General features: G+C 47.0%; 1 protein-coding gene and 1 pseudogene across 3 annotated transcripts; one reads left to right on the top strand and one right to left on the bottom strand.

Moving 5' to 3' along the window:
• Positions 1-12,856: 12,856 nt before the first annotated feature.
• LOC125544784 lies at positions 12,857-18,049 on the top strand (annotated as a pseudogene).
• Positions 18,050-18,224: 175 nt separating this feature from the next.
• On the bottom strand, positions 18,225-23,420 carry LOC125544783 (DNA polymerase eta). 3 transcript variants are annotated; one of them, XM_048708536.1, is made up of 14 exons: positions 23,223-23,416; positions 23,020-23,140; positions 22,835-22,946; positions 22,560-22,727; positions 22,313-22,477; positions 21,999-22,102; positions 21,737-21,856; positions 21,407-21,530; positions 20,668-20,781; positions 20,417-20,608; positions 19,809-19,908; positions 19,582-19,724; positions 18,712-18,802; positions 18,225-18,610 (listed from the first exon to the last, which is right to left on the bottom strand). In XM_048708536.1, exons 1-14 carry the CDS (start codon positions 23,296-23,298, stop codon positions 18,357-18,359), a joined length of 1,884 nt encoding a protein of 627 aa, XP_048564493.1. In that variant the 5' UTR covers positions 23,299-23,416; the 3' UTR covers positions 18,225-18,356. The 3 variants fall into 3 exon arrangements, with proteins under 3 accessions (XP_048564493.1, XP_048564494.1, XP_048564495.1); XM_048708537.1 differs by having other exon boundaries at positions 18,349-18,610; positions 18,712-18,824; positions 23,223-23,420; XM_048708538.1 differs by lacking the exons at positions 18,225-18,610; positions 18,712-18,802 and adding an exon at positions 18,831-19,506 and having other exon boundaries at positions 23,223-23,418.
• Between the last annotated feature and the right edge of the window lie 778 nt (positions 23,421-24,198).

The raw sequence follows: 24,198 nt of genomic DNA, 5'->3' as shown, positions 1-24,198 counted from the left end.
GTCATTCCTGGGAAGAAGGCTGAATCACTCGGCCAGATTGCTCTCGATGTGGTTTTCGGTGATTCCAAGAATTACCGCAAAGAGAAGTTGACATTTGAAGTTGTAGAGTTCCAGAGTGCCTACCACGCTATTTTAGGCAGGCCGGCTTATGCACGCTTCATGGCCCGACCATGTTATGTATATCTCAAATTGAAGATGCCTGGCCCCAAAGGTGTGATCACTATTACGGGCAATCGGAAGAAAGCGGAAGGATGTTTTCAGAAAGGTTTGAAGATCTCCGATGCTCAGATGGCAGTGGTGGAATTGCAGGAGTACCAGAAGACTGCAGACCCGAGTGATTTGTTGCGAGCCAAGAAGCCCGCTACAGAGTCAGCTTTTCAGTTGATTGGCGATACGAAGACAGCTCACATCCACCCGACCGACCCCAGTGCTGCTCCAACTCATATCTCGACAACACTCGACTCCAAATAGGAAGAAGCACTCATCCAGTTCCTCCGTGAGAACTGGGACATTTTTGCATGGAAGCCCTCTGACACGCCGGGTGTTCCCAGGGAGCTGGCTGAGCACCACCTAAGAGTCGACTCAAAAATAAAACCTGTCAAGGAACATCTCCGACGGTCCGCCGTCCAGAAGAGAAAGGCCATTGGCGAAGGGGTAGCTCGGCTCTTAGCGGCGGAATTCATCCGAGAAATCTACCACTCTGAGTGGCTCGCCAATGTTTTCATGGTCCCCAAGAAGGACAAGTCACTTCGCATGTGCATTGACTTTAAACATATCAATCAGGCCTGCCCGAAAGATCATTTTCCTCTCCCCCGCACCGACCAGATAGTCGACTCGACTGCGGGATGTGAGCGACTGTCTTTTTAGACGCTTATTTCGGGTACCATCAGATCCGTCTGTATGGGCCTGACGAGATCAAAACAGCTTTCATCACTCCTTTCGGGTGCTTCTGTTATGTTACCATGCCATTCGGCCTCAAGAATGCTGGAGCCACATTCATGAGGATGATTCAGAAGTGTTTGCTCACCCAAATCAGTCGGAATGTGGGCGCGTACATGGATGATATTGTGGTCAAGTCACGGAAGGGTTCCGACCTGCTGACTGACCTTGCTGAAACCTTTGCCAACCTCGGAAGGTTTGATATCAAGCTTAATCCATCAAAATGCACATTCAGGGTTCCTGGCGGAAAGTTACTCGGTTTTCTCGTTTCCTAACGGGGAATCGACGCCAATCCAAAAAAAGTCGGTACTATACTCCGAATGAAAAGTCCTGTGCGAGTGCACGATGTTCAGAAGCTTACTGGTTGCTTGGCCGCCCTAAGTCGATTCATATCTCGTCTCGGTGAAAAGGCATTGCCTCTTTACCAATTGATGAAGAAGTCTGACAAGTTCGAGTGGACTCCTGAAGCTGACGCAGCGTTCGCAGAGCTCAAAGCTCTGCTCTCCACCCAGCCGGTGCTTGTTGCCCCAATCAGCAAGGAGCCTTTGCTGCTTTACATTGCAGCCACAGGACAAGTCGTCAGTACGGTACTTACGGTCGAGCGGGAAGAAGAAGGGAAAACCTTCAAAGTTCAGCGCCAGTGTATTATATTTCTGAAGTCTTGACCCCATCGAAGCAAAGATATCCTCATTATCAGAAGCTCGTATATGGGATTTATATGACCACAAAGAAAATTGCCCAGTACTTCTCTGATCATTCCATTACAGTCATCGGCGACGCTCTGTTGTCAGAGATCTTGCATAACAGGGACGCAACTGGTCGAGTGGCAAAATGGGCGATTGAACTCCTTCCTCTAGATATCAAGTTTGAGGCAAAGAAAGCAATCAAGTCCCAAGCAATCGCGGATTTCGTCGCCGAGTGGATTGAACAGCAATTGCCGACTCAGGTTCACTCGGAGCATTGGACCATGTTCTTCGACGGTTCCAAGATGCTAAATGGTTCCGGCGCCGGAGTAGTGTTGGTCTCCCCCAGAGGAGATAAACTCAGATATGTTCTTCAAATCCACTTTGATTCCTCTAACAACGAGGCAGAATACGAAGCACTTTTATATGGGTTGCGCATGGCCATTTCACTCAGCGTCCGTCGCCTCATGGTCTATGGTGACTCAGATTTGGTGGTTAATCAAGTGATGAAGGAATGGGACGTCAGAAGTCCAGCCATGACTCGTTATTGCAATGCAGTGAGAAAGCTGGAGAAGAAATTCGAGGGGTTAGAGCTTCATCACATACCCCGACTGAAAAATCAAGCAGCTGATGATCTGGCAAAAATAGGTTCCAAAAGAGAAGCCATTCCCAGCAATGTGTTTTTGGAACACATCCACACACCATCGATCCAGGAGGATCCCTTCACTGAAGAGGCCCTGCAGCCAAAAAGCGCCACAGATCCGACTGAAGTTGAAGTTCCAGCTGTGGTTGACCTGATCATGGAGGTCTTGGTTATCGCTCCCGTCTGGACAGAACTGTACATCGTGTACATCCTAAGGAAAGAACTCCCAGAAGACGAAGAAGAGGCTCGATAGATCGTCCGTCGATCCAAGGCCTTTACAGTCATAAAGGGACAGTTATATAGAGAAAGCGCGACTGGGGTCGGCCAGAAGTGTATTACACCAGAAGAAGGACAGATGATCCTTAACGATATCCACTCGGGGACCTGTGGTCATCATGCGTCCTCTCGGACCATTGTGGCTAAAGCATACCGAGCGGGGTTCTACTGGCCAAGAGCCAATGAGATGGCAAAAGAGATAGTCGACAAATGTGAAGGATGTCAGTATTACTCCAATATGCCGCACAAGCCCGCGGCAGCCCTGAAAACCATTCCACTCGTCTGGCCCTTCGCTGTTTGGGGGCTGGACATGGTTGGACCATTGAGAACAGGCAGGAGCGGCTTCACTCATGTGCTAGTAGCAGTCGACAAGTTCACCAAATGGATTGAAGCCAAGCCTATCAAGAATCTCAATGCTTGCACCGCTATCAGTTTCATCAGAGAGTTCATATTCAGATATGGGGTTCCGCACAGCATCATCACGGACAATGGGTCAAACTTCGATTCCGACAAATTCAGGGCCTTTTGCGCCTCTCAGGGCACTCAGGTCGACTATGCTTCGGTCGCTCACCCCCAGTCGAATGGGCAAGCAGAAAGGGAAAACGGCCTAATTCTCAAAGGACTGAAGCCTCGATTGATGCGTGATCTCAAGCACGCAGCAGGTGCATGGGTCGACGAGCTTCCATCAGTCCTTTGGGGATTGAGGACAACCCCGAATCGATCGACCGGAAGAACCCCATTCTTTCTGGTCTACGGAGCCGAGGCAGTCTTGTCGAGTGACCTGCTTCACAACGCTCCCCGAGTCAAGCTCTACTCTGAAGATGAAGCAGAACAAGCCCGACAGGACGCAGTCGACCTCCTAGAAGAAGAAAGAGAAATGGCCTTGATTCGATTGACCATCTATCAGCAAGACTTGCGTCGATTCCATGCCAGAAACGTGAAGAGCCGAGCCTTCCAAGAAGGAGACTTAGTCCTCCGAGTGGATCAGCAGAAACCACACAAGCTCGCTCCTACTTGGGAAGGCCCCTTCATAGTCACCAGAGTCCTCCACAATGGAGCATACCACCTCTACAATGCCGATCGCCAGATTGATGAGCCACGAGCCTGGAATGCGGAGCTACTCCGCCCCTTTTATACTTAAATTCTCACTCGGATGAGATGTAATAAGAAAAACTCCTGTAGTTTATTTATCAAAGACAAGAGCGTTATAATTTTTCCAGTGATTATTATTGTTTTTGTTTGCATAAGAAATCCCCCAGTGGGTGGCTTAGCTGCGGATCCGTTTTGCCTAAGTTTGTAAAAACAGTTTCCTACCGAGTGGCGAGCCAGCCTCCCACTCGGGGGCTTAGCTGCGAATCTGTTTCGCCTAAGTATTTAAAAAAATCCTACCGAGTGGAGAGCAATCCTCCCACTCGGGGGCTTAGTTGCAGTCTAGTACTCGCCTAAGTTCTCTCACTTGGAGACTTAGCTGCAGTCCGGCACTCGCCTAAGTTTGAAAAAATCCTACCGAGCGGAGAGCAATCCTCCCACTTGGGGGCTTAGCTGCAATCCAGTACTCGCCTAAGTTCTCTCACTTGGAGACTTAGCTGCAGTCCGGCACTCGCCTAAATTTGAAAAAATCCTACCGAGCGGAGAGCAATCCTCCCACTTGGGGGCTTAGCTGCAGTCCAGTACTCGCCTAAGTTCTCTCACTTGGAGACTTAGCTGCAGTCCGGCACTCGCCTAAGTTTGAAAAAATCCTACCGAGTGGAGAGCAATCCTCCCACTCGGGGGCTTAGCTGCAGTCCAGTACTCGCCTAAGTACGAAACACATCTCAATCCTCAAGGACGACGAGGGGCAGGTCGACTGCCACCTTCTCCTGGGGAGCTTCGCCACAAATACAATGCGTGATTCATCCCGCTCTACAGCAACGAAGTGCGGGTCGACTGCCACCTTCTCCTGGAGAGCTTCGCCACAAATACAGTGTGGTGTGGGTCGACCGCCGCCTTCCCCTGGAGAGCTTCGCCACAAATACAGTGTGGTGTGGGTCGACCGCCGCCTTCCCCTGGAGAGCTTCGCCACAAATACGATGCGCACTCCATCGCCGACCCGCAAGGACGACAAGACATGGGTCGACTGCTTCCCTCTCCTTCGGAGCTGCGCTGCGAATACAAAAGTTGTTTCGAATGGAGAATGGGTTCACTCAGCAGGAGATTCATAAAGATATTCAACGGTAAACCAAGTTCAGATAAATTCTAAAGGTCCCGGATCACAGATCGAAGTACTCGGGCATGCAGCCCAAAAAAGTTTAAACGGTTACAAAAACCACTCAGCATTCCGAGGCAAATTTAAGGTGGGACATAAGAGTTTGTTTACTCCGCGGGAGGAGGGCTGGCAGGCTCGACGAATTCATCCAGGTCGACGCCGTCGGCTATCCGAGTGGCTGCAGCAATGAAAGTCTCCATAAAGGTTCGGAAGTCATGCTTTTGGGTGTTGGCGACCTTGATTGCTGCCAGTTTGTCTTGTCGCACCTCCTTGCAGTGGACACGAACCAAAGACAGAGCCACGTCAGCGCCACACCGAGCAGCAGACTTCTTCCACTCCTGCACTCGGTCTGGGATTTCATTTAGTCGAGTCATCAGGGACTCAAGATCATTTTGGAGCACAGCCTCTGGCCAAAGTGCTGGGTCAATCCGTGACATGGCGACCTTCAGTCGAGCCAAGTAGTCCACGGCACTGTCGATGTGAGATTCCAGATGGAGCAGATTCATGGCAGTTTCATCTTTCACGGGAGAGTTGATTGGATCCAAACCTGGTTCGATCCGCCCAGTCTCCTCTTCAAAGTTCTGGCAAAACTCTGCATTCACGACCCAAGGATAAGTCAATTTTCGTACACTGAATCGACACAAAAAAATCAGTCGGAACAGAATGTGCACCTTCAAGCTTGACGAACAACTTCTTGGCAAGACTTCTCAGATAGCTCTCCAGATCATCCCTCCTGCGAGCAATGCCTTCCATTTTCTCGCCCTGGACGAGATTCGACTTCTTCCAGCGCGAGCACTCCTTGTTGGAGTCATTCAGAGCGGTCTTCAGCCTGGTATTCTCTTCTTCCAACTGGCCGACCGAAGCCAGCTTCTGGTCGGCCAGAGCGGTCCTGTCGTCAGCCTCCTTACAAGCAGCAGCCAAATCCTGATCCTTCTTCGCCAGAGCTTCTCTCAGTTTTTCTGCAAAGAAATGATGATTGATTCAGAAATAGCAGAAGGGTACTCGAGCCTAAAACTGACCAGTCGACAAACTCATCTTACCAGCGGCGCCGTCTCTGACCTTTTGCAGCTCCGTCCTGGCCAGCTCCAAGTCAAGGTTCAGTTGAATCTGCTGCTTCTCCAAGTCAGCAAAGCGAGCTCCAAGATCACAAGATTTCTGAAATCAAAGGGGAGAAGTTATTTTACAGTGAAAAACAACAAAGGCAATAAATACTAAGACTACGGTCGACTGCCCGCAGTCCGCCATAGTCTCGGGGACTACCCCAGTGGGTGCACTTTGCGTGCCCCCACCGGTTCTGATCCCACTCGACCGGCCCGCCGAAGTCGAGTCCAAAAAAAAGGGCAGAAAGAGAGAAAGTAGAACTCAGACTACCGTCGACTGCCAGCAGTCCACCGTAGTCTCGGGGCTACACCCAGTGGGTGCACTTTGCGTGCCCCCACCGGTTCTGATCCCACTCAACCAGACCGAGTGGAAGAGACAAACTATTTATACATTCAACAAAATACAAAGACTACAGTCGACTGCCAGCAGTCCACCGTAGTCTCGGGGAGTACACCCACTGGGTGCACTCAGCGTGCCCCCACTAGTCCAAAAAATTAAATCGACACACCCACTGGGTGTATAGATGAAAAGATTTTCGGAAAGAGTCTTCAGATAGCATATCCTAACAAAACAAGCGGCGACCAACTAACCTGAACGTTGCTCTGGAGAGCCGAGCTGGCATCATAGGCAGCTTGGCTGGCATCCCGCACCGTCTTCATCCTCTCCATCATAATGCCCGCCTGGCGTATGGCTTCCCTAGCAGCATTCACCTCGTCCTCTGGGACATGATGGGTCGCAAAAAGTGAAGGCTGGTCGATAGGGGCTCGAGCAGTCGACGAAGAAGGCAAGGCACTCGACAGTGGCTCGGCGAAGGTAACAGAACCCCGATTGACGTCGCCAGTGTCCTGAACGACTGGATCCGCCCTCGGCGTCGACTGTAGCGCCTCACTTACAGGAGCTCGCCTATTCTTCCTCCTCAAAGGCCTCTCAGACTCTTCATCATCATCAGGGAGGTCAATAATGTTGGGAGCTGTGCAAAGTTCAATTGCCAAAATCACATCACCCAATGATGCACATTGCAGTTGAATCGACCGAATAAAGATAGTATGGCAGAAATCATACCCGGATTAGAAGTGACCGCATCCTCCATCACCTCATCATCATCCCTGTAAGCTGAGGTCCCGGAAGTGGCAGCGCTGACAATTCCAAAGTTCGTCCAGTTAAAACAAGAAAAACAAACAGCGTGGAGCATCGATTGAATACAAAGAGAGACACTCACGCGGAGGCGACGGGGATATCAATCTTGATCTTCGACAACACCTTCCGAGTCCTCAGCTCTGCAACTTTGGGGTGCTTTGGCGCCTTCTCAGTGGGGGTTGGTGAAGAGATCTGAGGATGCTTCGAAGACTGGCCAGCCTGAGTAGTTGCCTTGTCGCGGGCACTCGGCCGTTCTTGGTCGACCTTGGATCGCCTCTCCCTGTGAGGGGGCGACTCGACTTCTTCTCCATCACTTGAGTCGTCGCTTCCTCCATCCCCTTCACCATCAGAAGTCCACTCGCCACTGTCGCCGCCACTCGCGTCGCCTTCCAGTACTTGCTCTTGCTCCCCGTTGGGCATTGAATACATTTCAATAATGGCCTGAAAGAAAGCAGGGAGAACAAAGTCGGTCGACGCAATATAGGCAGCTGCGCGAGTGAATTCAGATTACAAGCAAAAACTCAGAATCAGACCTGCTCGGGTGCATGAGACTGGTCGAATGGGGGAACTCTCCTAGCTCCCCTGGGATTGTCCTTGTTCCCGGTAATGCCCGACAGCCACTTCTCCAGCATGTCATCGTCGACCTCCTCCGGGTGGATCCGAGTGGAGTCTTCAAGACCTGAATACATCCACATCGGATGGTCTCGAGCTTGAAGAGGCTGGATGCGCCGCTGAAGGAAGACCTCCAAGAGATCCATACCAGTGACCCCGTCACGAATAAGCTGGACCACTCGATCGACCAATAGCTTCACGTGCGCCTTCTCCTCCGGGAGCACCTTCAAAGGGGAGGGTTTCTCCACTCGGTCCATGGTAAAGGGAGGGAGGCCAGTCGATTGCCCTGGCGTCGACTGGTCTTTACAGTAAAACCAGGTCGACTGCCATCCGCGAACCGAGTCAGGAAGAATCATGGCCGGAAAGGAGCTTTTCCCTCTCGTCTGGATGCCAAGACCCCCACACATCTGGATCACTTGGGTACTCTCATCACTCGGATTAGCCTTTTTCACTGTCTGGGAGCGACAAGTGAAAATATGCTTGAAAAGACCTCAGTGAGGCCGGCAACCCAGGAAATTCTCACACAAAGAAATGAAAGCGGCGAGATAAACGATTGAGTTGGGGGTAAAATGGTGGAGTTGTACCCCAAAGAAGTTCAGAAACCCTCGAAATAAAGGGTGAGGAGGCAAGGAAAATCCACGGTCAACGTGGGTGGCAAGAAGAACACGCTCACCCTCCCGAGGTTGCGGCTCAGATTCCTTCCCCGGATGCCGCGCTGAGTCATAGGGGATCAGCCCCCCTTCGGCCAGGTCGTCGAGGTCTTCTTGGGTGATCCTCGAGTGGATCCAGTCGCCCTGGATCCAGCCCTTCGGCAGGCCAGTCCGCGAGGAAGATCCGCCCCGGCTGGTCACCTTCCCCTTCGACCTCGTCGTCGCCTTCTTTGCCCGCTCCAGAGCCGCCGTCTTCTCCTTCCCCATTGTCGCCGGCGAGACGCGTACGGAGCGGTGATGCTGGGGCGAGAGCAAGCGCAGCGGAGGGGCGTGAAGAGGATAAGAGGAAATGGGAACGCACTGTTCAGGAGACTCCAGTCCAACGCCTTATATGAGGCCGCTTCTGAGTGGCTGACGGGTAGGCCCAGGTGGCTCTGTCAAATCCCGTAACGATCGCGCGCGCGGTACGTGGCGAAAAAGGCGGCACGGGGATCGAGGCGTCTCCGCTCTATCCTATCCGATTACTGCGGCCTCCCCCGTCCCGCGCGCTTCCCAAAATTCGGATCCCACGAAATCCGCGGGTAGCAAACAACTTGTCAGACCAAAGATCTCCTCCGCACCGTCACTCGGAGCCTTACAAGTAAAGAAACTCACTCGACTAAGAATTAAGAATGGATCAAGGCGACTGAAAAGGAAGTTGCTGTCATCACTCAGGTCCGTTGATCCGAAACAAGATATGCTCACGACATGAAAACGGGTCGGAGAAGTTCTCAACTCCTTCCCCACTCAAACCTCGATCCATTCGGGGGCTAATGATGAAGCTATGTACCTAGGGTTGGGTCATGGACCTGTCCTAACTGCCCCACCCAAGGACATCTCTAGAAGAAATCACCTTTCAATCGACTTGGAGGTGTTCCACTCGACAGACTCGAAGACACTCGACCAAGAAGCAATCACTCGACCAAGATCCAACCACTCGACGGCCAGGAGACCTAAAGTCACTCCGCACGCTAACGGTCGGTCATTAAGTAGCTTTTATGGTCATCATAGCACTTTATTACTAGCGTTACCAGTAACGCCCTACCTTAATGAACATTGAACCCTTTGTAACGTGGGCTGGCCGGGGTCCTGGCGCACTCTATATAAGCCACCCCCCTCCTCCGAGACAAGGGTTCGGACCTCTGTAATTCACACTCACCTAATCCAGTCGACCGCCTCCGGGCTCCGAGACGTAGGGCTATTACTTCCTCCGAGAAGGGCCTGAACTCGTAAACCTTGCGTTCTTACAACTTCTCCACAACTAAGATCTTGCCTCTCCATACTTACCCCCCTACCCTACTATCAGACTTAGAACCACGACAGCAAGGTGGCCCAATCCTTTTTGTAGTAAAGGACAAGCCTAGACAAACTCTTATATGAAGGAAAGCGCTCCCGAGGACACATGGGAATTATTGTCAGGCTAGTTTTCATCACGTTCATATGATTCACGTTCGGTACTTTGATAATCTAATATGTGGGTGGACCGATGCTTGGGTACTGTCCTTACTTGGACAAGCATCCCACTTATGATTAACCTCTATTGCAAGCATCCGCAACTACAACAAAAGTATTAAAGTAAACCTAACCATAGCATGAAATATATGGATCCAAATCAGCCCCTTACAAAGCAACGCATAAACTAGGGTTTAAGCTTCTGTCACTCTAGCAACCCATCATCTACTTATTACTTCCCAATGCCTTCCTCTAGGCCCAAATAATGGTGAAGTGTCATGTAGTCGATGTTCACATAACACCACTAGAGGAGAGATAACATACATCTCATCAAAATATCGAACGAATACCAAATTCACATGACTACTAATAGCAAGACTTCTCCCATGTCCTCAGGAACAAACATAATTACTCACAAAGCATATTCATGTTCATAATCAGAGGGGTATTAATGTGCATATAGGATTTGAACATATGATCTTCCACCAAGTAAACCAACTAGCATCAACTACAAGGAGTAATCAACACTACTAGCAACCCACAGGTACCAATCCCAGACTTAGAGACAAGAATTGGATACAAGAGATGAAGTAGGGTTTGAGAGGAGATGGTGCTGGTGAAGATGTTGATGGAGATTGGCCCTCTCCCGATGAGAGGGGCGTTGGTGATGACGATGGCGGTGATTTCTCCCTCCCGGAGGGAAGTTTCCCCGGCAGAACAGCTCCGCCGGAGCAGATTGGTTCCGCCAAGGTTCCGCCTCGTGACGGCGGGGTCTCGTCCCGAAAGCTTGCTTATAATTTTTTTCCTTAACGAAAGACTCCATATAACAGAAGATGGGCATCGGAGGGTCACCAGGGGGCCCACGAGGCAGGGGGACGCGCCCAGGGGGGTAGGGCGCGCCCCTCACCCTCCTGGCCAGGGTGTGGGCCCCTCTGGAACTTCTTGCGCTCGGTATTTTTTATATATTCTGAAAATAGCTTCCATGAAGTTTCAGGACTTTTGGAGCTGTGCAGAATAGGTCTCTAATATTTGCTCCTTTTCCAGCCCAGAATCCCAGCTGCCGGCATTCTCCCTCTTTATGTAAACCTTGTAAAATAAGAGAGAATAGGCATAAGTATTGTGACATAATGTGTAATAACAGCCCATAATGCAATAAATATCGATATAAAAGCATGATGCAAAATGGACGTATCATGGGGCACCCACCGGTCCGGCACACTCCTCAACCAGGACGCCTGCCGGGTATGAGGCCGCCGCAGCCACCTGCCACCAATCCATCTTCAGAGTTGTACTGTTGCATCTATCTTGCCCGGTCTAGCTGCCGTCGACGCCACCACGACGCCAGACCGCGTCACCCTCCTGCGCGAGTCCATCTCCGCGCATCGGACGCCGAGTCACCACAGGGCCATGCCGCCGAGACCCGCCGCCATCAATGAGTGAGATGACGCACCACTTCACCAAAGAATTCGTCCTCTGGTCCCTCGAACACGTGTGTACCTCCAAGAATGACGCCCCCAAGGGAGGAACGACACCAGAGCACCGCCGTCATGCGATCATCCGATTTAGGGTCTCCCTCGGAGGTAGCAGAGAATGGCCTTGAACTTCTCCATGGTGATGCCTTCAAGAAGGGAACGATGCATATAGCGGCGCCACCACCGGCCCTGGCAGTAGCCAAAAGCAAGTTTTCACCCAGATCTGTTTGAAGGAATCCAACTCCCGTGCACGGCCGCCGCCACCATCAGGCTGAGCACACGCCACCACAGGCACCTCCACGATGCCCAGAGGCCGCGAGACTCACCGCCACCACGCCTGACAGGCAGCCACGGCCAGGCCCGAGCACCACCCAGATCCAATCTGGGGTCAAGAGCCCTAGGTCGCAGCCGCTGTCTAGGCGGCACCACCAGATGGGGACAGGCCCTCCAACCTGCCGCAAAGCGAGCCGCCGCCGGAGCTTCGAAGCGCCGCGCCACCAAGCCCACCGGGAGTGACTAAGCCGCCGCGAGGAAGAAGGGAAGCCGCGCCAGGGGAGAAGCCCCGCCGCCGCCGGCACTGCCTGGGCAAGCGGTGGCTCTCGGCGGCGGCGAGGGAGAAGGGAGGGTGGAGGGAGGCCGGCGGCGGGGGCGGCTAGGGTTCTGCCGTGTCGCCTCGGAGAGTGACGCGGGGGATTTAAAATTGCTTATATGTTGAAACTTAGTAAGAGCGGCCGATAAAAATCAACTATTTTGTGTTTACGATCCGTAGAAAAAATTGCTTAAAATTATATCTCTGAAGCTGGTTGCAACTTAACAGCTTTAGATGCTAAAATCATAAGTTTCAACTTTAAAACTTAAAACTAATTATATCCTTGTGCGGGGTTGAACTACTGCGCGAATCGCAAGGCAAAACGAGCAGGTTGCGGGACTGACAGGTGCGTGCCCTTGCGAATTTCTGCATGGCTTTGGTGTTGGCGTGTGCTTTCTCATGGTAGCTTCACTCTAGTGTCTTGGGATGGCACCAAGGCAGCAGCAATGCGAGAGGTAGAGGTCGCGGGCTCGGAACTACCGGTTGCCTACGCTATAAAAGGTACTGTCTCGTTCTCTCCCTAGAGAAAGCACAGCCCATGCCCTCCGAGCGACCACGCTGCCACCACTGGCACCGGTGAGCGAGGACGCCATCCAACTCCTGCTGCCGGTGGTCACTAGTTGATTCCGCTGCCAGGATCCATCTCTCTCCCCACATCCCCATCCTCTCTGTGATGTTTCTCTGCAAATACTAATTGCTGAACCATTTACATTTCTCTCAGATCTTCGTTTTAGTGCACTTGTTGCTTCTTGATATACTCCTGTGTTTGATGGAGTGCTGCTTGCTACTCCGTGGGCATGCCCACGGGCAGCGGCTGCCCTCCGGCGACGGGCATGGCCGAACAGCCCTTCGGCCTGAAAAAAACTGGCAGGGAACCGTTACCCCGCCCCATCACCCCCGATTGCCATCACTACTCTGCTCCCAAACCCCTCTTCTGCTTTCTCCTCCCACCCTTAAACCACAGCCGGCCCGTCGTCGCAGTAGTGCCTCGCCCTGCCGTCTCTCCGGTACTTCGTCCATGGCAACAAAGCATCACGTATCGGCCGTGATCTTTGATCTGGACGACACCCTCCTGGACACTGGTACACACATCCGTTTAATCTCCTTCCGGAAGAGAACACTGGAGTAATTTCCAAAATGGAGCTTGTAAACTGTGGTGTGTGCGTGTGTGTTGATGCAGAGAGTGTAACAAGGGGCGTCTTGAACGATTTCCTGGCGACATATGGGAAGTCAGCAGACGCGGAGAAGGAGGAGGGGAGGCTGGGGCAGAGTTACAGCGAGTACGCGGCTGGGATCATCGCAGATTACGGGCTGCCGCTCACTCTCGAAGAATACTCAGAGGCAATATTCCCCTTGAATCTCAAAAGGTTCGCGTCACTTTGGCACGCTGATCAAATCTGCAATGTCATGTTCATCCCAACTCGTTTTTTTTTGTTTGCTCGTATGTTCCTCACAACTAACCCAGAGGCTTAAACCACTTGGCTTGGTTCTACTGTTGTCCAGCTGGCAGAAGGCAAAACCACTTCCAGGGGTCAGAAGACTTCTCAAGCATCTTCACAAGAATGGAGTACCGCTGGCACTTGCTTCCAACTCCGAGATGAGAATTATCGGTCAAAAAATTCTGAAACTAGAAGGTTTGTGATGTAGGAGTAGATACTCTTTCTAAAGAAGAGGATGACCAGTGGAGTTGATATCGGGTTTGGTTCCCCATGCGCGCACACCCAAAAACTATGGGGGTTCGGCATTGTACTTAGCCTACCAATGACCAGTCGTCGAAATTCAAACGTGAGCCAAATGTCCGAATGGTGTGAAAGTGAACATGTGCATCGATTTGATACAAAGACTAGAGAACAATAGAGCTCTCCATAAACTTATAAATGTTCCAATGGTACACAAAGTTGAAGCACAAGGCACATACAATGAGGCAAAACATCAAACACCATGTTGAAGTAAAATCAAATCAAAATGTTGTGTTGAAGCAAAAAAACCTCATCTTGACCGAAGCTTTTATCATAGCAATATGGAGTACCATGTGCATTAGATAAGTTGGCACGACCAAAGAAAAATAAAAATCTTCAATATATATTAAATATAGATTTTTTGGAAGAAGTTATGAGTTTTTTTTTACGAGGAAACGTTAGTGGGGAGTCATGTTGTATATATTTTCATAAAAGAAGGGAGAAAATCCTTTTTTTTCTCCTTAGATGTTCATGCCAGTGATTACCAAGCCGAAAATTACTCCCATTTTCCAATTAAATACTTTATCTTGCATTCTAGCATGTTTATTCATGTTTCTCTAGATTTTCGGCACCCCTTAGGGAGCTAGAGCAGGGACATGAGCTCTTTCTTTTTTGCAAACTCGGAGGTGTGAATGACATGGGGGAGAAAGTGATAGGGTAGGATACACAACAAGAGATGGTGAGCTATAGTTTCTTTGAACACATTAAATACACGGATGCTCACATATGGAGAGATATAGTGCATGATGGACCAAGAGAGGAAAATGTCATTGGTACAAAACAAGCGCTCATTCGAAAAAATATACTTGTGAAGGTTTCCTCCTCTCATCTAACAACGTCATCATTCTCATCTGCCTCCAATCATCATCTAGGAGTGGGGATGTGGAGGGGAACCCGGCTCTTTGTTCAATGTGCAGTTCCATTTCGTGTTTGTCTTGGTTCTCATGTCGTAGCGACGATTTTGAGGTGGTGGCAGCATCATGTCGATGGAATAAGTCCCTGCATCCATCCTCCTCCAGGCCCCGACCATGTTCGCCCATCATTGCCGATGGGCCTATGAGGGGCTGGTCCCATCAATTTGAGCAACCAGATCTATTGGGCAGCCTGTTAGGAGTTCGTTTTCGCCATGTGCTTCTCCTCTAGATGGTGGCGGCAATTTGAATATTATTATTCTAGTGACTTTCTCTTGCCATCGATATTCTGTTGGTTTGCCGAGGCGTGCCAGAAGGGTTTGCAAATCTAGTTGGGGATGTCAATGGTCACTTGGTGTGCAAGGTGGTTGGTTCAGCGCAATCACCAAGCTCTTCAAGAGTGGTGGCCCCAAGCCTAAGCACTGACAAGGTTGGGGCATGATCCCAACAGAATTTTGATCTATATTAGCTTTATTCCGTCGGTAGGGGCAAGCAATTCGTAGGGGCTGTTTTTCTTGCGGTTGTCAAAAACCATGAGGCGCGTGGAATTTTGTGGGTGATGGGTTTTTTTTCAGAATAAATTGTCTTGGAAGGGGACTCTATTGTGACTCAAGTAATCATCGGTAGTCCCGAAAGACATAGTTTATAGACATAAAAGAATATTCAAGCAATAATTTAGTGCAAGTTTTTGTATGTGATGATCATCTAATGAAAATCCCTTATTTTGCAGAACTGCAAGACTGTTTTTCCGTGGTTCTTGGTGTTGATCAGGTTCCTCATGGAAAACCTTGCCCTGACATGTATGAACGTTTTTTCAGAACTTACAATAGAAAGACTGGAGTATCATTTTCTCACACGACTTTAAAATCCTAAGGCCCGTTTGATTAGAAAGATATCTGCAGGATTAGAATTCTTATAGTTACATTTTGTATGTATTATTAGTACGATTGAATGTTATAGAATCCTTTTCCAAATATTTGTGTGCACTAATATTCACAGAAGATTTCATTCACTTAAAAGAATCATCTTTTTTGTGGTCCAATCAAACAGTTTTTGGTGTAAATAAAATTGTTTAAGATTAGAATAGGCATGACATCGTAATCCTGTGTTTGTTCTTTCTAATCCACCGTTATTTTGGAGGAGCGCATTGAAGCTTCCACTAAATTAACAACCGAAATCATACACAAGTACTGAAGAACTCACGCTTGACATATCTAGAGCAAATCTACCTTTTGTGTTCTAGGATATAACATCAGCAGTTTACTTGTAGTATTGCTTTATGTATTACTTCACATTATTGTTATTATTATTTGGCATCAATTTGGCCGACAACCTGATGATCAACTCAATATTGTTTTATTTAAAAACACAGTACAAACACATTCAATATTATTGATCATATAATATCTTATATCTCTTTGTTTCTAGATATCTGGAAGCTGCAAACAGACTCGGTGTAAATCCATCATCATGCTTGGTCATAGAAGATTCTCTGTAAGTTTGTTGTTCCATACACACACAAAAAGAGAAGAGAAGACAAAATAAAATATAGAATGAATGAATAATAATACAACAGAACAAAACATAGATATTAGATATTACTGAGAGACATTTCTCTAACAAGAAGCCCCTGGGAACATGTGGTCCTTCACTAAGGAACAGAACAAAGTTTAGCATACACAACAACAAACAGTTTTGTCATTGTACATGAAGTGATTATGTAAACTTAGAAAATTTCAAGTTGCTTTCATTTGAATGGAACACATTGTACTTGCCTATCTTCTACGGCATATGCATTCTCCTATAACGGAAAATGGGGCTAAATCCTTATAACTGTTCTCAAATTCAGAAATAGAACGGCAAGCATTCGTGCATTAAAAAGGACATCTTCGGCATTCAGTTTAATTTCTGCTTCCAGAAAAATGTTTACTTTCTATTTTGTTGGCAATTTTTATTAGTGTTGGAGTCCGGGGTGCCAAGGCTTCTGGGGCAAAGGTAGTCGCTGTTCCGTCACTCCAAACTGAAAGGCAACATTACTCAATTGCCGATCGTGTCCTCTGTTCACTGCTGGACTTCCATCCTGAATTATGGGGTCTTCCTCCATTTGACGATCGTAACTTTCTCGATTTCTCCATTAACAGTTATTTCATTTTATACTTTTTTATTTAAGTTTGATATGTGGTACTTATGTTGCAGGCATTCAAGGTGCATTGCCCATGGATCCATTGTACTCAAATGCTCACATAGGAAATGTGATCTCAAACAATATTCATATGATAGTAGCAGGTCCGAGACCTTCCTCCCACTTTAATACAGAGATTATTTTCATTCACAATCCATTTTCACCGCTAGCTTCATACCGAAGTGGCCTTTGAAACTAATCTCACTTTGATACGTTTTGATAAAAAAAAATCCAGATTATTTTGCTACCACGCGACAATACACTAGTTACCATCTTGTATGTAATGCATTCTCATGTTGTCTCATAAAGGTAACTATTACTAGACAATCTATTAAGCATGTTACGATCATGGTAGTAATTGTTACCATCCGGAGTACATAGGCACCATGCATTGTGGTACCCAATACTCCATCATGATAAGAGTCGCAAGTTAGTCATCTTTCTTTCTGAAATGCTGATAAGTGCTCATTGTTGTTAGTTGCTGATCACTGCAAACAGGTGAACATACCTACGACTCTGTTCCTGGCCAATTATCGGGAATTGTTTTTGGTCGGGCCAAGTTAGAACCACATGGAGTATCTAAGGTGGTTGTCAGCATTGGGTGGGACATTTCGCCCCCGGCTGTTGGAAGAGTGATGGTCTGTACTTTTATTTAATTTTCGATTACCTTTATGTATGAGCATTGTTAAGGTATAAATTTAAAGGGCTGTTTTTGTATGGGAGGTCAGTTGTGTGTAGGTTAGCATGATATTTTGTTGAGTGATTTGCTTTCATGCTATGGAATTGTGTCTAATTTTCCGTTCTTAAAACTTGTGGGTTTTTTTCAGCACATATGTTTTCTTGATCCCTGCTGCAATGCCAAATCAGGGGAGCCACTTGAGCTACTGTTAGTTGGTTACATCCGGGAGCTCCAAAGCACGGTAATTTAGCCATTTACAATTTGTCTATTTGCTACTCCCTACGACCCAAGTACTGTATAGTCTATATGGACCCTACATGGCATGCAATGCAGAGCATATTAAGCTACAGCTCACCACGGGCTAAATTTTTCTACAGAAGTCAACATATGGTAGTCGCTAACTTAAACATTTGTTGCAGGGAAGTACTACATCTCAAGCACTAAGCATTACTGAGGAAGACCAAAGCATCGCGAGGGATGCACTGGACCTCCCAGCTTTCTCAGAACTACAGGAGCTAACGCTCTTCAGTGCGCCTGGGAAGGAACCATTTGAATGATTTGCCCCATTCATTCTTAACGCAGTGGGCGGTGTAATGTGTTTACTGGATGTGATTAGATAAATCCAAAATGTACACGATCAGCTGCGAGTTAGAAGCAACATCTCTAAGTCTTCTAAAAACACGGAGTTGCTATAGCTATGCAATAAAAAGATGTAAAAAAGTTTGTATATTTAATTATTTATCACCATGTGTATGTGTTTGTAAAAGATGCAATAAAAATGGAAGGCATTAATTTTGCGTTTGTGCCGGAGACGCAAACGTGTGATTGCATAGGGATGCAAATTTGTGACCCTCAGGGTACTCCAGGAATAAAAGTACTATTCACAACCATCAACACATCTATTAGAGTTGGTTAGATGAGTTTCCTACAGTTTACATGCGGACAATCATGAGAACAGTCAGCAGCGTGTTAGAATTAGCATGGTATAATCCAGCTATTCGGAGCGATCACCTTCTTGCCGGTGAAAAGTAAGAAGAGATGGTGGAACCGCGCTTCTTTGGGGTTGCCTGTTTCAAAGGACGGATCCAACCCTGTATTTCTCTTTGAATCTCCAGCGGCAGTTCCCCTACTACGGCCGGATCAATGTCTTCAACATTGAGCATCCATGTGTCACCGGAACCAGAAGAGTGCACGGCGGCCGTGTTAATATTGTCTCTACCATGTTGTTCAGCCTCGCTTGCTCCTGAAGAACTCTCCGGGCCTACGATGATGAATATTTGGCAACCAAAGAATAATTTTTTCACATTGTTTACAATATGCAATCGATCGATATCTGCAAGCATAGAAAACAGCCTACCGAACCTTGATGGCTACAAATTAAGCCGTCAAAGTTTCTTTTCTCGTGCTGGCCAGGTTGACTTTGTGAAAGAAACTTCAAAATAGAGCCAGCTCCCTGAATGATTGTTATGAAACATCTGGATGAGTGCTCAGATTAGATAAGACACAAGTATGTCACTGAACTACAATAAATTACAAAACCTGGCATGGACACTGAAAGTAAACCTCCTGTGGCCTATAAAGATGAGTTTCTCACCCGACTTGAGAATTAGCTCAGCATGCCAATCACCGCCTAGGGTTGCAGGTGAGTGTTACTGCGTTAGGGTGATGGCTGGTTAAGAATTATGGTGGAACGGAGAAGTGGCGGATACTATACTGTGCTTCTAGTGGAAACGGAGTAACTAGCAAGATGCCGAAGGTCCCAGACGAACTAGAAAGATGCCAACGGTCACATGAGTGGTTGGACAAAGAAAAGCTAAGATGTAAGAATTAACTTTAAGTTCTAAACTTCTAATACTGCTAGTAAGAAAGGTGAATGAGATGAGGATCTGAAATCAAACTCAAAATCCTGAGATCCATTTCTACTATTTGGATAAAACATCATAACTTACTGACTACTGAGTTCAGTTTTCTCAATTTTCCAGCATCTATACGAAGCATTACATGCTCTACCTTTTCTTTCAAAGAATACCAATGCTAAATGGTAACCTCATTTCTATCAAACAAATAAAACCCAAATAATCAAGTGCTGATGTACTAGGTTAGTTGGTGAGACCAAACTTCACCTTTGAGGGATAGGTTTTCTCAAAGGCGCATTACCTGTTAACAGAACAGAAATTAACAACCCACGAGGAGTCAGTTTGGTGACCCCTGAAGAGGAAAGAAACAACTTACCTGAACTTTCGGTAATTTCTTCGGCAGACCTTTTCCTTCAATTGAGCTACATTGTTTGGCAGAATTACTATTGTCACAGTCTTCCTTCATAGATGATGATTCACACCGTTCCTCATGAACTGGAGTCATATATAACTTGTTATCTAGAAAAGCATGTTCACAGTTCAGTACAGTAAGGGCAAACGGAAATTACACACGGTCTGCAATATTGAACTGAGTAACATTACCAACAGATGGTGTTGACTCAGGTGTAGAGGAAGAATCAAGGATGGCTGAAGATGCATCGGAACTTCGGCCTTTGATATATTTCAAGATTGAGTTTGTTCCCTGAAGTAATTAAAAAATAAAAAGGTAAAAAGGATAGAAAAACAATGATGTATAATCTTATTCAGTCAAACCTGCACACTACATATAGTTATAAATTACTCCCTCCGATCCAAATTAATTGACGCAGCTCTAGTACAACTTTATACTGAAGTTCTACTACAACTTTATACTAAAGTTGTACTAGAGCTCCATCAATTAATTTGGATCAGAGGGAGTACATAAACTGATAAAAGTATTCCACACTACATGTCAAAATACGGATGAACTTCTTTCAAATAACAGAGGTTTACATCAGAAAATCATGTCAAACTTGTTGTCAGGAGCAGGCAACAACTAATGTGATGTCAAAACGTATTTGGTTTGACCAAATATAATGAAATAGCTAATACGGAGTACGTCTTATCAAGGTAACAACATGATCATATTGTCATCCTACTTGTTAATACAGAGGGGATGGTTTTTAAACACACGAAACTATTGAATACCGAGAAAGTTATCATAAACATACACTTGGTATGTCAAATATTTTGCTTGCTGTAACAGAAAGAGATGTAATACTCCATCCAGCATTCCGAGAACCCCAAAAATCATGAAGCCCAGATTCGAATAGCTTCATTGCATCTTCTTGAATTTTGCCAGTCCCATAGCGTAATGGGCAAGATTTGGATGGGAATTTCTTCATTGAATTACCCTCGTTTTCCTACATAGTCACCATTAGTAAGCTGAAACTAAAAGGCATGAGTAAATTACACAAAGTACCTTAGATGCCCTAGCATGGAGAGTTAATGTTTGAGCGACTCTCTTGTTGCAGCTCAAGTCAGACTGAATCCGCTCGCTCAATTCTTCACAAAGTTTATCCAGCCAGCTCTTAACCTAAAATGTATGAAATTGATTGTGAATTAATGCGCCAGATTCAAAGTAGCTAAAACAAAACTCCCTACATTCATACACAGAATCAGAAATAACATATTTTGAGACATCCTCGTGTGTGGGATTTGACTCCTTGACAATGCAATAAGCCAGTAACCTATTTTAACTTTGGTGGGATACAAGTATCTTATAAAATCAATTTGTATTGTATGGATAAAGTTCCAACATAACTCAAAATGTATTTGGTGGGATAAATTTCCAACATAACTCAAAATGTACAACATGCCACTAATCAAACCGGCACAAGGCATGTTGATACCAATCTTCCTAAGCTCTTTATGTTTAATAAAATATTTTACAGCAACAACCAAGGGGGTGTGCAACCACTGCATAATACCAGTAAGCTGTGTCACTAAATGAAAAGACACTCTTCTTGCATCAGGTGATCATTGGAATTATGAGATGTGTATCACTAAGCAACTAATGTTTTAGGTTTCTATCAGCTGTGCACATCCATATAGTTCTCAGGGGAGTTGCTTGATAATCTTTCTTAGTTTTCATAAGCAGCTCTAAAGTAGAAAAGGCTGTTAGAGAACGAAAGAACACAACAGACAGCAAGCATGCTTACAGAAGAATTATTCTTTAATGCTTTTGGGCCAGGAAATGTTTTTCCACAACCATGACTCTTTGGTAGAAGACGGTCCTCAACTTCTTCTCCGCTAATACCTCTTGCAGTCTTCCATAACCATGTTCTGTGCAAAAATTGGGTGCTCATAAGATGAGTTTTTACCAACAACTATACATGATTTCTATACTTATAATCTGCAAGCATAGTACCACGGAAATTAAGTTGCACACAAAAAGTAAAAAAAAAAAAGATTAGCAAGTCCAAATCTTTTACGTGGTATCCCAAACATCAGGCACCTGAAATAAAACCAAGCAATATGCAACAATTTACCCTGTATTTACACCATAGTACTCTTGTAATTTCTCTTCTGTAAAACCTAGAAGATCTCCAACTGTCTCAACCCCCAGATCATCCTGCAAGGAACTCCCAAGCTTACCCCCAAGTTGTTTCCTGCATAACATGGACGTTTTTTGTAATTCAGTATCAGACAGTTCTGGAATGTAAGGACTAGAGAGTAATACAAGGTTTTAAAAACTTTGTCCAACAAAAAACAAGAAAGCAATAAATGTGGAGTTGTCATGTAGCTCATTACATCTTCTTCACAGGCAATGATGCTAGAAAGTCTTGAACCGATGAAGATGGAACAACTGTTTGTTGAGCAGGTTTGTGCATCCCGCTAACAAGTTTAGCTAACATCTGCACAATATAACAACATTTGAGTGGAAACTGCAACAGGAAAAGGAAAGTATCAAGAGAAGCACTATGAGGAAGCCGACTTGATTTCCTAAGTTTAGAGAGCAGCTTAAATAATACATATGGACTATTTATACTTAAATCTGTAGAATGAGAAGAAACAAATCATGCAAAAGCATACTTCATCTACTCACTATATGACTCGTTATAAACCTTATTGTGAGCAATGCCAGCAGAACACGTGAATTGGGTTTCCTCCAGAACTTTTACTCGTAACTGTGCAACAAGTATAGCTCCGCATGCCAGCAACTTATCCTGGTAGTTGGCATCTGCTCGGCAAAGCCATGCCTTCACATTCTCCTCCCTGTCACCGACATCCTGAACATACATATCAAGGTCTACGGTCACACTCACATCAAATGTAAGAACCACCCCAACCAATTTGCGGAAAAATTCTTACAGAAGGAAGGTCCAGGATATTTGACTTTGTGGCCTCCTCAAAAATAGACTCTGACGACTCCGGAGGAGATTCCAAGAGCATTTCCTTGGCAGCATCAGTAAGGTCGAGATAGACTTCGTCAATGGATGCTCGCTCACACTTCCCCTTGGTCGAAAGAATCGCTACTACCTGAAAGGATTGGACACAAAACCTTCAATGCCATGGAACAGTCTTTAGTTGTTCAATGCAGTAAATTATGAGTGATGGACGCTCATATTGTTGCAGCAACATACTACCTCGGAGCCAGCATTTCGGTACACATTGAGGTCGGCCTTGTCACGAGACACGGGGACCTGGACCAGGTTTATACCTGGGCAGACATTCTTGGCCTCATCCCCACGCATGGACCTGAATCAATCAATAAAGCATCACAGATATCTGCCAGGAACTCCGGACCAAGCAAGTAAAAATCAGCCCTCACCTCTTCACGCCGAACTTGCGGGCCTCGTAGCTCACCGCAATCAGGCCGCCGCCTTTCCAGTCGTTGTACTGCACCACGGCGGTGGGCTGCCCCCTGAGCGCCGGGTTCCTCCGCTGCTCGACTGCAGGTGAGCAAACGCCTTGTTACCCTCTCGGTTCAGAGACGCTGCGAGAGAGGGGGGAGGGGGCGAAGAGGGTGGTGACCTTGCACGTAGAAGCAGTCGAGGTCGAGGTGGGCGATCACCCGCGGCTCCTGCGGCTCCGGCCTCGCCACCGGCATCGCTCCCCTTTCCCCGCCGCCGCCTCCCGCCGACTCTGCCCTTGCTTTCGCTCCCCTTTCTCTTTTTTTTTTCTTTTTTTTATGTTTCGGTTTCGCCCGCGCGCGATCGCAGCCGTCCGTCTGCCCAGTTGGACGGCTAGTAGGCGAGCTCGTCCCGTTCGCAACACCCCATCCTCACGCGGCCACGCGCCCACGCCTTCCCCCTTCTCTAGTCCCGTCCCATTCCCCTACGCTTCACTGTTCTTCTCTTCTCTTCTCCCTCTCCGTGCCACGAGTCAATCAGCACTACTTGCTTACTGAAATGCATCTTCCAAACTGTTTCGCGCTGCAGATTACAGTGCGTTTTCCTTGAGATATGGGGCGCCGGTATTTCAGCCTTTTTCAGTTGTGCTGCAACTTGTTCTACGATCTATCTAGCCTTTTTTCACTGGCTATCTGGCAATTTAACTGCAGGTGTTCTTCGAATGATCTGCTACCTCATTTCCAGGCAGCTTTATTTAATTGCCCCCGGAAGATATGTACATTTTCTTTTAGCAGAAGAGGGTTACCTCCGATTCCATTAAGAGAAACCAAACCAAGCATAGCAGATCCAGTTCAGTTCAACGAAAAAAGAAAAAAACTAAGTTCAGTCATACTACTAATAAGTTCAGAAACAACAAAGACGGGACAGCCACCACGCAGGGGGCCAAACTACACTGGACCAGACCCTAGCACCAATCCAAACATACAAGCTGGGGACACGAAACCCTCTGAAAGCAAGGTTTCACAAAACAAATTGCAGCGGCCGCCAAAAGATTGCCAGGTCAAGAAGGCAAGAACTAGAGGTCTTCAGCATGTAGCTCTCAGCCACCTAGTCTCAGAACTCCATGCCTCCATCCCTGCGTCCCACGGTACACTTCA

The sequence above is a fragment of the Triticum urartu genome, chromosome 3, assembly GCF_003073215.2.
Source record: "Triticum urartu cultivar G1812 chromosome 3, Tu2.1, whole genome shotgun sequence".
Taxonomy (NCBI): Eukaryota; Viridiplantae; Streptophyta; class Magnoliopsida; order Poales; family Poaceae; genus Triticum; species Triticum urartu.
Note: the sequence above shows the minus strand (reverse complement) of the source record. Positions and strands in the feature narration are given on the sequence as shown.

What these genes read in the sequence shown, in the direction of transcription:
- LOC125544783 (XM_048708536.1), bottom strand. Translation starts at nt 23,298, where the DNA reads ATGCCGGTGGCGAGGCCGGAGCCGCAGGAGCCGCGGGTGATCGCCCAC. An exon ending in CATTAAAGAATAATTCTTCT is followed by an intron (nt 20,782 to 21,406) that starts GTAAGCATGCTT and finishes CATACATTTTAG; the next exon opens with GTTAAGAGCTGGCTGGATAA. An exon ending in AGAAATTACCGAAAGTTCAG is followed by an intron (nt 18,803 to 19,581) that starts GTAAGTTGTTTC and finishes ACAATCATTCAG; the next exon opens with GGAGCTGGCTCTATTTTGAA.